The 12667-nt window shown below is 40.6% G+C and overlaps 1 protein-coding gene across 3 annotated transcripts in view; it reads right to left on the minus strand.

Moving 5' to 3' along the window:
• Positions 1–493: 493 nt before the first annotated feature.
• Positions 494–12667, minus strand: part of RBM20 (RNA binding motif protein 20) — a 101555-nt gene continuing 89381 nt past the window's right edge. For 2 of the 3 annotated variants that reach the window (XM_077182892.1, XM_077182891.1), the window contains exons 11-14: positions 11917–12586; positions 9401–9520; positions 8580–8701; positions 494–4703 (exon numbers count right to left, since the gene is read on the minus strand). In XM_077182892.1, the coding sequence (XP_077039007.1) occupies positions 4593–4703; positions 8580–8701; positions 9401–9520; positions 11917–12586 (1023 nt within the window). In that variant the 3' untranslated portion in view covers positions 494–4592. The remainder of the gene's footprint in view (positions 4704–8579; positions 8702–9400; positions 9521–11916; positions 12587–12667) is intronic. The other variant, XM_077182893.1, reaches the window with a different exon arrangement.

The raw sequence follows: 12667 nt of genomic DNA on the forward strand, positions 1-12667 counted from the left end.
GGGGTGGCACTGGGGAGGACACTGCTGAAAAGAAGAAAAATCAGGAAAGGCAGAGGGAGAGCACAAGGGAAACAAAAGAATTGGGTAAACTTAAGGGATGTAGGTTGAGATGGCACAGAGAAAGTTCCTGGCTGGGCAATATTTTATGATTTCAGAAGGCTGAGAAGACAACCTGGATGGAGACAGCAAAAAGCCAGTGGGAACAGACAGGTTGCCCAGTTCATTTGGAAATAAAAAGGGAAGTAAGGATATATCTAGAGGGACAGGAGTGGGTAATAACAGTTAATGGTAATTACAGAGTGAACTGCTGAGATGTGCTCACTTCAACTTCAGCACCAGCTGATGGCAATCACTCACAATCTGTACAGTGGGAGCTCCCTGGCAAGAACCACAAACCACAACCTGTAAAAATTATATTTAAAAGCAAACCTTTTACACCCCTGCTTCATTCTTACTCCTTAAACTATCTTTTATTAATTTTGATTTTTAATAGATCCCCTGAGAAGTTAGAAGCATGTTGTTTCTGGGACAATTGCCCACCAATGTATATGCTTTATAATTCTCTTTATTAAAATCTTTCTTCTTAAGAAACACAAATTGAAACACTTTGCAATCAGTTACACAGATCAGTTAATATTGGTGACAGGTCCTACATAATTAAACAAGTACTAACAAATTTCAACTGTTTACAAACCAAAACTTAAATTAACAAGATTATATAAGCTCAATAAATAGTACATCTGGTCCAGTTCAAGTATAATTCAACAAATCACAGCCTTAATCCTTAGAGAACAGAAAAAAAACCCTGAATATAACCAGCCTAACACTAATTTAGTGTTAAAGCCAGTGTGAAACTTTATCTGATCTAATGGGGCAAATGTTTAATTATTTTATTTTTTTCTTCAAAGGAAGTAGGTTGCAGATTGACATTAAAGACTATTTGAGATCAATGCAGATTTCACAGAGATGAAAAACATAGTCCCTATTATAAAAGTGCAATCTTTGGTTGAGATGTATCGAAATGGTTTTGATATATTAAGGAAGCTCCTTTTTAAATATCAACATTTGTTTGGCTAGACCTGAGCCTGCTTTGTGCTATATACATATACATATATATATATATATATAAATAAAGAGCGTGGATTATAGTGATGACAAATTATGCCAACTAAAAAAAGTCAAGAGTTTAATATAATAAACCAAAAGAAACAACACATTTTTACACAAGCTGAGGAAGGTAAGGGGCTGCCTACAGCAGAATTCTTTCTCAGCAGAATAGGTAGTAGAGACAAGTTGAGAAGTGCCTGTCAGCATTGCATGATGGCCTGTTGGAGAGGGAAGGAGATTAGCTCTGAGTTCTCAAAGTGCATCGGCCTCAAACTAATCATGGGCATCATTAGGGGCTAATTGAGACTTGGGATTGCTTTCAACTGTTGAGGTTTTGGGGAGAAAGGACCTTCTCAGAAGGGGAAGTGCCCATTTGGCTGTTTCCAGGATTTTGCAGATTGCTGTTTTGTCAGGACAGAGCCCAAAGGGTTGGGGTGTCCAAACCAGCCCTACAAATATCTGGCTCTGATCACGGCTGTGGGGCTGGGCTCTGCACCTGCACTGCTCACCTGAGTCATCTCCCTCCAGAAGAGGAAACTGCACAGGGCAGAGATGCCATCTAGAGCCACCTCCTTCCTCAGTGGCAAGCAAGGGCCTGTAGCTGTGACCCAAACACGGTGTCTGGAGCCAGGACATTTCCTGCTGAGCCTCGGTCAAGACTCCACCTCTGGAGACTGAAACTTGGGGACCAAAGGATACCAAGAACCACTGTATCAAGGAGGGATTTTGTATTCCTAACGCAATTGTCCAGGGAAAAAAAGGAGGTTAATTGCAAGCTGTGAAAAATGGGAGTGAACCTGGTTCAGAACCAGAGGAGGGGGAAAGTAGTTTGAATCATCTCCCATAAATCCAAAAATAAGCCCCTGGGTAAACACTCATTTTAATTATTCTTCTGCTGCCAGTCAAAATCTCATGGTTACCTGCTGCTTTCCCTGCCTGCCTGTATCCACCTGTTGTCTGTTTTCAGAAAGTGTGATTTAAAGCTCTTTGGCCTGGGAAAGTCTTTGTTGTGGATTTGTGCCTTGCCTATAATAAAGGCAGTGGACCTGTAGCTTCTGCTGCACTACAAATAAAGAATAATAACAGTGATACTTTTCTCATTTGAGGTTACCTGGGGATAAAGCTGCTGGAGGCATATGACTTTGATATACAGTCAGCTATGTCTCACATCCAATTAAGCTTAACCACATGGTCTAACAAGCTCCCATTAGGCTGGTGAGAGCCCCAGTTTGATAGCAGGGTTAGCTTCAAAGATTTGATGCTTGATTTCCTTCCCTTGTGTTCAGTTTGTGCTGAAGGGCACCAAGGGAACTTCATATTCAGATGATACATGACCAGCTAGAGAGCTGCACTTTAGAAGACAATTGCACAATCTTTACTGCCATTTTCATCATCTTACAGCCTGCAATACAAGCTCTTGTCCTAATGGCCCTGTGCTCAAGTTTCACTGCAATGTGAAAAACAAACAGTCAAAGGAAAACCCAACCCTTGAAGGAAAAATACCTGGTTTGCAATATTGGTGGGTTTTTTTCTTCTCCACAGGGGGAAAAAAAAAACAAACTCTCATACAAAAAAAAAAAAAAAAAAAAAAGAAACAACAACAAACCAAAAAAAACCCAAACAAAAAAACCCACCAAAAACCAAAAAAAGCCCCCACCTAAACAACAATAAAAACCACCCCAAGACTAAAACTAAACTATCTGTTTTAAATGACAGATGGACACAAGTCTTAACATACTTCAAGCCTGGACAAAGGAGGATTTAGGCTGTAATGTTTTTCATTTCCCCTTGTTGTTTGGTAGGCTCTGAATCTGGGATGCAAAGAATCCCTCAACTTGCAAGAAGCAGGAATTCCAACTATGAAATCTGAACCTACCTCTAGTAAAAATGAGTGGAAAGCACAGGCCATGGAATGGAACAGGGCTTCAGGCAACAACACCAGGCACTTCTGAGAGACACTGCCTGGCTACAGGGTACTTCAGAGAACGAGCACAGCTGCTGGCACAAGACATAATGGAACAAATACTTTGGTGGAAGCAGTTTTGGCAATTTAGCCACTTTGCAATATCATGCAACATCCCTGTCACTCTTAGGGAAAGCTAGAACCTTCTGGGAAACTGTTTCCTCTGCACAACATCTAAAGAGGACATCCAGTACCAGCAATTTTTACAGAACATACTGTGATGAATATTAGAGTCAGGCAAAGAATGGAAATGCCTGCAAATCCCCATCTGCCTAGATTGCACAGGGCATTTTATAAACTCTGGGATCAATCCTGGCAATAGTTGGCATGCGTATTCACTTTAGTACACAAAGCCCTATTGAAATGAACCAGAAACTTGTACAGTGCATTTCAAAGGGACTTTGCAAAATACTAAGCAACAACTGTGCAGAAACAATAGGTCATAATAATGCCAGAGCTGCTGGTGCATCCTGTGTTCTCAGTGCAGTGCTCCGTGAGCCATCAGTTGTTGTATTCACCTTAAAAAATTCAGGGAAATAAAATACAAAAACAATATTAGAATCTGGCATCTTTCCATAAAAACCAGGAAGATTCAATGTTGCCAAGCTGAGGAAAAGCAAGCTTTAAAGAAAACAAAAAGACCCCAAAAGCAAGGATCTTGAATAAAATGTCTAAAAGAGACATGGTCCAAACATGTGGCACTTTAAAAAGCCTCTCATGAGAGTTTCAAGTCTGTAAGACTCAAAGTTGGCACCCTTTAGAATTATCAAAAAGAAGAGTTTCAAACACAACGGTCCCTGGAGAACACCCTGACCACACCATGGAAAATGCTGAAACCAGAGCAGGCTGGCTGTCAGCACGTGCATTTGAACTGCTCTTGCTGTGCTGGCTTCAGGCTCTGAGGTCCCTGGGACAGACTGTGGCTCCCCCAGAATTCACACAACACTGCCAGTGTGCAGTCAGTGCTTGACAACACAAACATTTGTCATTTCACCAAGCTCTAAGACATGGAGGTGGGTGCTGATGGGGTTTACATTATGCCATCTACTCACTAGTTTTAGCAAAATCTACTTCTTTTATGCAAATCCTACTTCTCACTGGGGCAAATGGCTGAAGATATTTTAAGCAACATTTAAGCCTATAAATAGTCATATCTCCTTTCCTTCCAGCGTCCACTGGAGGATGCTGAGTGCTTCTAAGTACTCCACCTGATCTGACATGTTACATCAGAACTAAAACTTTAAGAATCCCTGAGAATTCTGATTTAATCTAGGAAACCACTCCCAGCACGCAGAGTGTGAGAAAGAATTGCTCCACTTCTAACAGATATGCCAGCATTGCTTCACCGTGGGAAACAGTTTCAGGCATTTTGGTTTTTAATGGCACTCTGGGCATAGATGCATGGAACATGCTCTTTATTTCCCCTCCTCTGTACAGTGCAAATTGACAGTTATATCATAGAAATTAAAAAAAAAAAAAAAAATCAGCATTCACTCATTACAGCTCTTCCAGTTCATCTGCATCATAGTTTTTTCTTTGCAAAGTGAGGAACGATGCCAGTGTCATCCTGAGACAGAGGACTGCCTTCTTCCTTCATTTTCAGGCTCTCTTCTGCAAGCTGGGATAGATACTTCTGCAATCACATAAAAAACCCAAAGCATTGTTACCAAAACTGAAAATATTCAACACAGGATTCTTTATGCCTCTTCAGAACTCTAACTCTTCCAGTATCTCAAAAGAAAAGAAAGCACACAGAAGCCCCATTTTGGTGAAAACTCAAGCTAGAAGATATGGCTGTGTCAGGTAAACTAGCTGAATACATGCAGAGCCTCAGAAGTTCAGAGCTTTTACTGTGTGCCACGGGGAGAACTGGTGACAGAACCAGGAGGACTCTACTCCCCATCAGTCTGTGTGATCAGACCTCACCTCTTCTCTACTCCCCTGTGCTACAGGGCAGGAACTAACTCCACAGAGTCAACTGAATTCTGGTGTGTCAGAACATAAATGTGATTTCAGAGTCTTGATTTAAAGTTTTTATATTATATTTTCAGCATGTCCAGCTCAGAGATACACCTTTTGTATGAGAACATTTTGTTTTAAGGGAATAATCACACTCAGTAATAATCAACACAATTTAGCAATTTGGCTAGAGTATTTACCTTTATTGTGTTTCTCTAAGATAAAGCCTTTCACTGCTTTGGGTACTCACTGAGATTTAAAAGAACAGACATGGCCAGTGAGGCTTTCAGCCTTTTGGCAGTGCTCTTAATTGGCAGAGCTGCACACAAAATGGATGATGAATGGGTATGGGTCTCAAAATAGTGCTCAAACTATTTATTCAAGGTCAGCAGACATAGAAATGGATGGAAAGAAGCTTTTTCAGCAGCAGCTAGTGCAGAGACACCTGGGAAATTCCAACATAATAAGGTAGAGGTATTCTTCTTAATGATTTACACACATCACCTCCATCATACTCAAGAATAACTGATCTACACATTATTAGGATCATAAAACTCCTTTTCTAGCTATTTACTCATTCTGATTTATTTTGAAAAGATCCTTTCACATCACTGCAAAATTTTCTCTAATTGCAGGATTTCCCCAGAGTACAGTTTACTCTTTGGCATCCATGGAGAAGAGAATAAATAAGAAATGGCTGTAAAAATCCTAAGGGCTGTGTTAGAATTGCCACATTCTCTCAGATAAATACAAGTTTTGAATATAAGAGGCTCATCTGAAAGTTACTCAGCAATGGTAATGAATGGACATACCCATGGACTGCACCCTTATTACTCTGACTAGAGAGATTGGGCTGTGGAAATTACACAACTCTCAGTCTTGATCTCTGGGTGCAAAATTCCACGTGGCAAAAAGCCAGAGTAAATGTTACAGTAGTATACAGAGATACAGGGACCATAAAGGCAGGGAGCCGTGTTCTGTACAGCGTGAACTGTAATAAATCACTAACACTTGTCCCTGCATCAGATAACCCAAGCTTTTGGGGCTTTTCATGAGCACCGACCAAAATAAGACTGGATTTTATCCACTACCTTTAGCTGATTTTGCCTGTCATGAGTACCACAAACACCAGATTTGAACTTTGAGATTCAGATTAACATATAGCAAAATGGAAGTCAAGCAAAAAATGTATGTTTTTTTCATTTAAATACAAGTTTTGACAAATACTGCATAAAGCCAATGGAAAACAGGATGAAATATTGCACTGAGTTGCCAAGGTAGCTTCCACCAGATGAATGGTAGCTGGAGGAAGTGGAGGAAAGGATGGCAAAAATATGGATTTTTTCGACATGGGAATTGCAGTGTATCCGTAAATACAAATATCACCTGGGAAAATAATTTATTATGATGAAGAGAATTAAAAATTACAAAAAGTCTGCAAGGCTGGCAAAGAAACAGTTGATTTTTTTAATCAGTGATTGGTATTATTTGAGGGACATCATAGTTAGATAAAGTTGACTACTTTACTTCAAGACAAAACTATCACCATATAAACAAGGCTTTTGGAAGAAAATTGGCAAACAAGCTGTTCAGTGTTGCATTCAAATCCAAACACTGAGCATATATTTTGGATGTGGCTCAAGGAGATCACATGAGAGACAACAAGTAGCAAATCAGCTATAAAAGGCTCAAAGCTGTGACACAATTTGGGACACTGTTGTTGTCATTGGATGATGGCATTTGGCATTCAGGAAGGAGAACAGGAACACTGCAGTAGCACTCCCATAGCTGCACTACTGAGACCCTAGTTCCTACATTGGTGGATACGCTCGTTAACTTGCATCATCACAGGAGAAGCCTCATATTCCTTGCAGAATGCATAAAAGATCATTATGGAGACTAAAAGGGTTCTAGCAGCACAGAACAGTGATTTTAAATTTGCTAAGTTTCCATTTGAGCAGGCAAAAGTTGGACGAGACATTTACTTCCTGTATGTAGCAAGATAAGAGATATGGCTCGACAGAACAGCCTGTTTTTATTAGTGCATTTGGCAGATTTAATTTTAACAGCTTTTATAGTCTTTGTTCTTTTATCTCAAGTCAGTGTTAGCTATCTACCACAGTACTCATGGGAAATGTCTTAATGGGGATAAAAAGAGGTTATTTTCACACTAAGTCAGTTTTAGTTGGGCCTGTTTCTTACGACTTTAACAAAATAAGTTAGAAAATTAAAAAATAAAAATCCCTCTTCTTTGCATGGAACCAGTTTCCAGGGGCAGGAGCTGCAATCTTTCTTTAGAATGAGTTTCTTAGGGACAGACTTGCATGGAATACACAGCCTGCACTGAGTGGTGCCACCTCTGGTGAATCCCTCTGAGTTTTTTTGTATGAAGCAAAAAAAAGGAATGCAAACTTGGCACCTGTTTTTCAAGCTTGCACTTAGAGGGTCCATTATGAGCAAGCATCAGAGCTCTGTAGGAAGCCTTTGGAAGCCAGAGGCCTTTGTATAATTACAGCTATGGAACTTCGGGAAAACCAAGAAGAAAATTCTCCCAGAGAAATTACTTGACTGTGAGTGTCAATGCCTACTAGCCAGCTAAGGAAAGAGAGCTATTACTTGTACAGAAGCAGAGTTACTGCAGTTACTGTGGGCTGAGGGAAGGAACAGAGAAAGGAGGAGCAGCTCTGCTTTGCTCTGCCATGACTTTTGCTAAGAGTATGAGAATGCCAGCACAGGTGTGTGTGTAGTGTACACACCCTGCTCACAGGCAGGGACTGGGGGTGGGAGCCAAGGCGTTCTCCTCTGAGGAGCCCTGAGCATGGGACAGGTAACGCTCAGGCTGTTGGGACTGATTCTATTGATGGTACATCTCAAAAGTGACAGGCAGTCTTTGATTGAACTGCAGGCACACGTGGTCTCCCTGTGCTGTTACCAACTGCTGACATGTTTTTGCTACAATCTTATGGAGCAACAAGCACTGACATGCTCCTGCATATCCCGATGGAAATGACCCAGCAGTGCTGCTCTGCACACAGGGAGGGGATTTCAGCAGGTCACAGGAAATGCCTGACAGAGCCCACATGTCACAGAGAGCTGCAAGCTGAAACACGCTGAGAACCCACACCAACACAGAAATGGCTCTGGCTATGTTATCAGACAAATGCCATGTGTAATGCTCCTGATGTTAACATGTACTGAACACTGCTACTGCTGGGGTCACTCCCAGTGACAGAAACATCTGGGACCCTCTGAAACAGGGAATTAAAGATTTGACTTGCATGCTGTGCTAGTCACAAGGACCAAATGTAGATGAGAAGATCAAATTATCACCTGGCCTCATTTTACCTATGATCCAGAAGTTGATTTCAAGGACCTGAAAGTGAGAAATTAGCATGCTAATGATTGGAGCTACTGAAAAGTTTGTCTACCTGAATTTCACTTCATCCGAATTCTGTCTACAGACTAAAAACTAATTTTTTATCACATCATCTACCTTACACACAAACCATTCCACAACCTTGTTGTTAGGTAGCTTCAGGTGTGTTTTTACCTGGAGATTTTTGTAGTGAACAGTACTCCTGCAGTGACTTGTCTTTGCTGTCTCTTCATTTGTATAGAAGAGTCCACAGAGCTTGCAGTAAAACCCAGTTCTAGGCACCACGAATTCCACTCCTGTTGAGAAATTCTGAATTACATTAAAGTGTCAGTTGAAATCCTATCCCTCCCATAATAAACTTGTTTTCAAATAAAAAAACATGCTATTTAGTTAAATATTAGGAATAGGAAGACTGAATCCTGAATCACTTCTCTGATTTCCCTAATTTTGCAATATTGAGCTGCACTTTAAAATCTTGTGCATTGAAAACACACCTTTTCTCTTCTCTCTTAGATATACATGCTTTAAAATTTATTTTGTCATAATATTGACTGGAAACTTCACTCTGTAACCTCAAGGGCTAGAAAAGCAATAATACTTTTTAGCAGTAAATACATGTTCAAGTTACACAGATTGCTTTTGAGGATGTACTTCTTCCAGGTGTTTTGCTCATAATCAGTATTTATACAGTAAAGCCAATACTTCTGTTTATACTTTATGCCAAAGACTTTTAAATTACTAAGTCATTTTTCATATGTATTTCATATATAGTCCAAGGGAACTTATTTCATCTCATCAGCTGCCTTTTGCCATTCATTTGGAATGAATTAGCAATGATGTAGAATCAAAAGGCTGTTTCTTTCAACAGCTACCCGTCTGTCATATACTCTGTTCCTTCTCTCCTCACATCTGTTCTGAGAAATAAATATAGCAAGTAGCCTTAAAGTGACATCTTGTTGTAAGCCCTGGGTATTGCAGTGGGCGGCCCAACGTACCCAGGGGAATGCTGAGCTCGGTGAAGACGTCCTCTTGTTCCCAGCCTGCTGCAGAGGGCCTTTGTTTAGACTCTACCTCCGGGTATTCCAGAGATCTCATTTCCAAGTACCTAGAATTTGCTTAACAAATGAATAAATGTATTGAATGAAAACAGTTTATTAAAGAGACGTTTGTAAGCTTCTTGGGAACACTTTCTGGGTGGATCTATAAATGAAGTAAAATCAGGAGAAAAATGCTTTTCCATTCCAATCAGAGGCCTGTTTAGAGCAGCTCCAGCAGCTGTATTACGGTGTGCAGTCACTCTGATTTCTCCCAGTAGACCATTTTTCTATTTCTAATTTAATGCTATGTTTGGAGGGGTTTTTGTATTTTAGCCTATAAACAGAGCTATAACATTACACACCTCTGGCAGAAGCATGGCCTGACTGCAGCTTTGTAACCACATATATTACTGCATGATCAGTGCTGCAGCTGGGCTGACACAGGGGCTGCTGAGAGGGTGGGGCAGCAGGACCTGATGAATACAATTCTATAAACCTGCCTTTTGTAGGATCCCTGCAACATCATTGGCATCTTCTCCCTGGAGCCACTCTTCTCTCATCCTCACCTCTCCAAGGGATGGTTCTGCTTTATGGCACCCAGACACTAAAAGATTTTGGTTTCTGAAGAGTAGGGATGGGATGGTTGGTCCCTGCTGGCTGACACTAATTGACACAGCAGGAGATTCAAGATGTGGAAACACTGGATTGGTTTGCTGAGGTAGATATAGCCAGTCAAAAGAACAGATGATGTCCCTTCCCATGATTGCTATCATATGAATTATTTTATTTTAAAATAAGAGGAATTTGCTATCACAGAGCTACAGAAATACAGATAAACTGTCGCAGACATCTGACCATGGTCACAATAAACTGGTCTGATTCCTCTTTTTCAGTCCTTACATCAAAGAACTACCTCCCTTGCCCTGACAAAATTTCTATTGCATTGCAAATTTCACCTAAATAAGGGATATATTTTCTCATAAAACAAACATATTTTGCCCAAACCAAACCCTACCTGTCTTTCAAGTCTGTAGTTCAAAGATCTACAGTTTCTGGCTATTAGAATGATTTTTTCTTCACTTTTAAATATGTCTATTGCATGATTTAAAAGACAATAATATAAAATCCTAACTGGTTGGCTTTCAAGCTAACTTTAAACCTACCCCAGGATTCCAATATGCAGCAGAGAACCTGGAAGACCCCCAGTAAGCTGGTAAGCTTAGACACTCAGGGTCTTTGCAGCAACTGAAGTCCCACTTCAGTTGATTTCTGTGCTTCTGAGCTGGCAGCTGCATTTGTAGAGGGCCTAGAGCCTTGGACAGCAGATCCCAGATAACAAGTCCATGTCAGAAACCTGGGAAGCATGAGAGGTCCTGGAGCTTCCAGGCTCCCTGCTGACAAGCTGGAAGCTGAGATGCTGGAAACACTAGTAAATATGCTCTTGAGACACCCAACTCTTTCATCAGCTGGCTGCCCAGGAAGCCCAGGAGAGCCAACTTTGCCCTGCCCAGTGCCATGGCAATATTATCTCCAAACATGCAAAGTCTGGCAAGGTGTCTTCAGGCCAATCAGGCAAGTATTAAAAACCAATGAGCTTCAAATCTGTCCTGGAGGAAGAAGTTAGCTCAAAATCAGATGTTCTCATGAAATGTTTCCAGCATTGCACTCTCAAAAATCTTCCATCAGCTTCTTTTCAAAAGCCCCTGTCCATCACACGGGCTCTGGCAGCAATTAAAAAAGAGCATTTCTGACCAACATACTCAATGTAGTTTTTCACTTCATCTCACTATGCACAGCCCATTTGCTCAAGTATCATGACAAGGAACTGAATTGACTTTCAGATCTCAACATCCCTTTTTTCCTGACAGCTAAAATATAAATAGTTAGCTATGATTACATTTATTGACATTATCTCACAGCACGTCCTATCAGTTATATTAAAGGCAGCTTGCAGTAGATAATAGGACATGATAAGGCAAGTCCTGGCAAAAGGCATATATTTGCATGAACAGGGCCTGAGAAATACCAATCTATGCATGATATCCATATTAATAATGCTTCAGTACAGTGTGTAAGAATACCCACCTTGTCCAGGAGCCAGCCAGACATTACAGATACTTTTCTGTTGACCTTCAGAGACTGTCACTCATTTCATTGACAATTCAAAACAAATTTAGCAAGGCACTGAAAGACTTCAGCTAAACTCATGTGAACCTTGACATGACAATTATAGCAGCTTATGCCTTTCAGAAAGCTTGCAAGCTGCTTATCATATTTCCTTTACACTATTCATCTAAGAGGCTCTAATGATTTAGCTTGGCCAAAGGCACTGGGGTTCTTTTACTAAGCTGCTCCAAGGACAAGCCTTGATACTATTAATGACACTTATTCTCGTTAGCAATAAATTTCAGTCTACCCTCAGAGAAAACATGCAAGGCTCTCTGCAGGCTGAAGGGAAAAAAAGCAGTAGTTACCCTTGGCCTCTGGACACTCTTGGCTTCCATGTCTTGTTTCTTCACTAGCGTTTTTAATGAGCATTTCCGTAACTTCTCTGCTCTCAGCTCCTTGTGATCCCATCTGTTTGTAATCATCTATAAATGTATCAGGGAGCTGGAGAGTCTCTTCTTTCAGATGAACAGAAGGTATTTGGTGATCTTCAGGCTCTAAACGAGTGTCAGAGCTCTTATCAATTTTTCCTTCCTTCTGCTGGCAATCAGACTCCTTAGCAGATTCGTCTTCTTTCAATTCCTCTGGCTTCTGTTCAGGGTCCAGATTTAGCCTTGATGCTTCAGTTACAGCATCACCATTATCATCATCCTCATCATCTTCCTGACAGCCACTAGAAGCTGCACTGCCCTTTGCTGTTATGAAGTTTGTTTCTAAAGCTTTATGGGCAAATTTGTCTTCACTTCTTGTTAAGTGGCTGTGATCGTTTTTCAGTTCTAACATGGTTGACATACAGGCACACATTTCTGAAGCAGCTTTATTTTTCTGATCAACTGGGACTATTTCTTCAAGCTCAGTTATATCAGGCTCCATAATTAAATCATCTTCTCCCACTTCATCTACTGTCACTAATTCTTCCATGTTAGCAGGATACCAGGTCTCACCTTCTATTTCACTTCCACTCTCCCAGTCTCGGTCCTGTCACAGATGCAAAACATTTGAGAGATTGATGATTATAGATAATCACTGTAAAAAGTGGTCCTTGAAACAAGGAAGAAC

This window comes from Agelaius phoeniceus, chromosome 9, assembly GCF_051311805.1.
Source record: "Agelaius phoeniceus isolate bAgePho1 chromosome 9, bAgePho1.hap1, whole genome shotgun sequence".
Lineage (NCBI taxonomy): Eukaryota > Metazoa > Chordata > Aves > Passeriformes > Icteridae > Agelaius > Agelaius phoeniceus.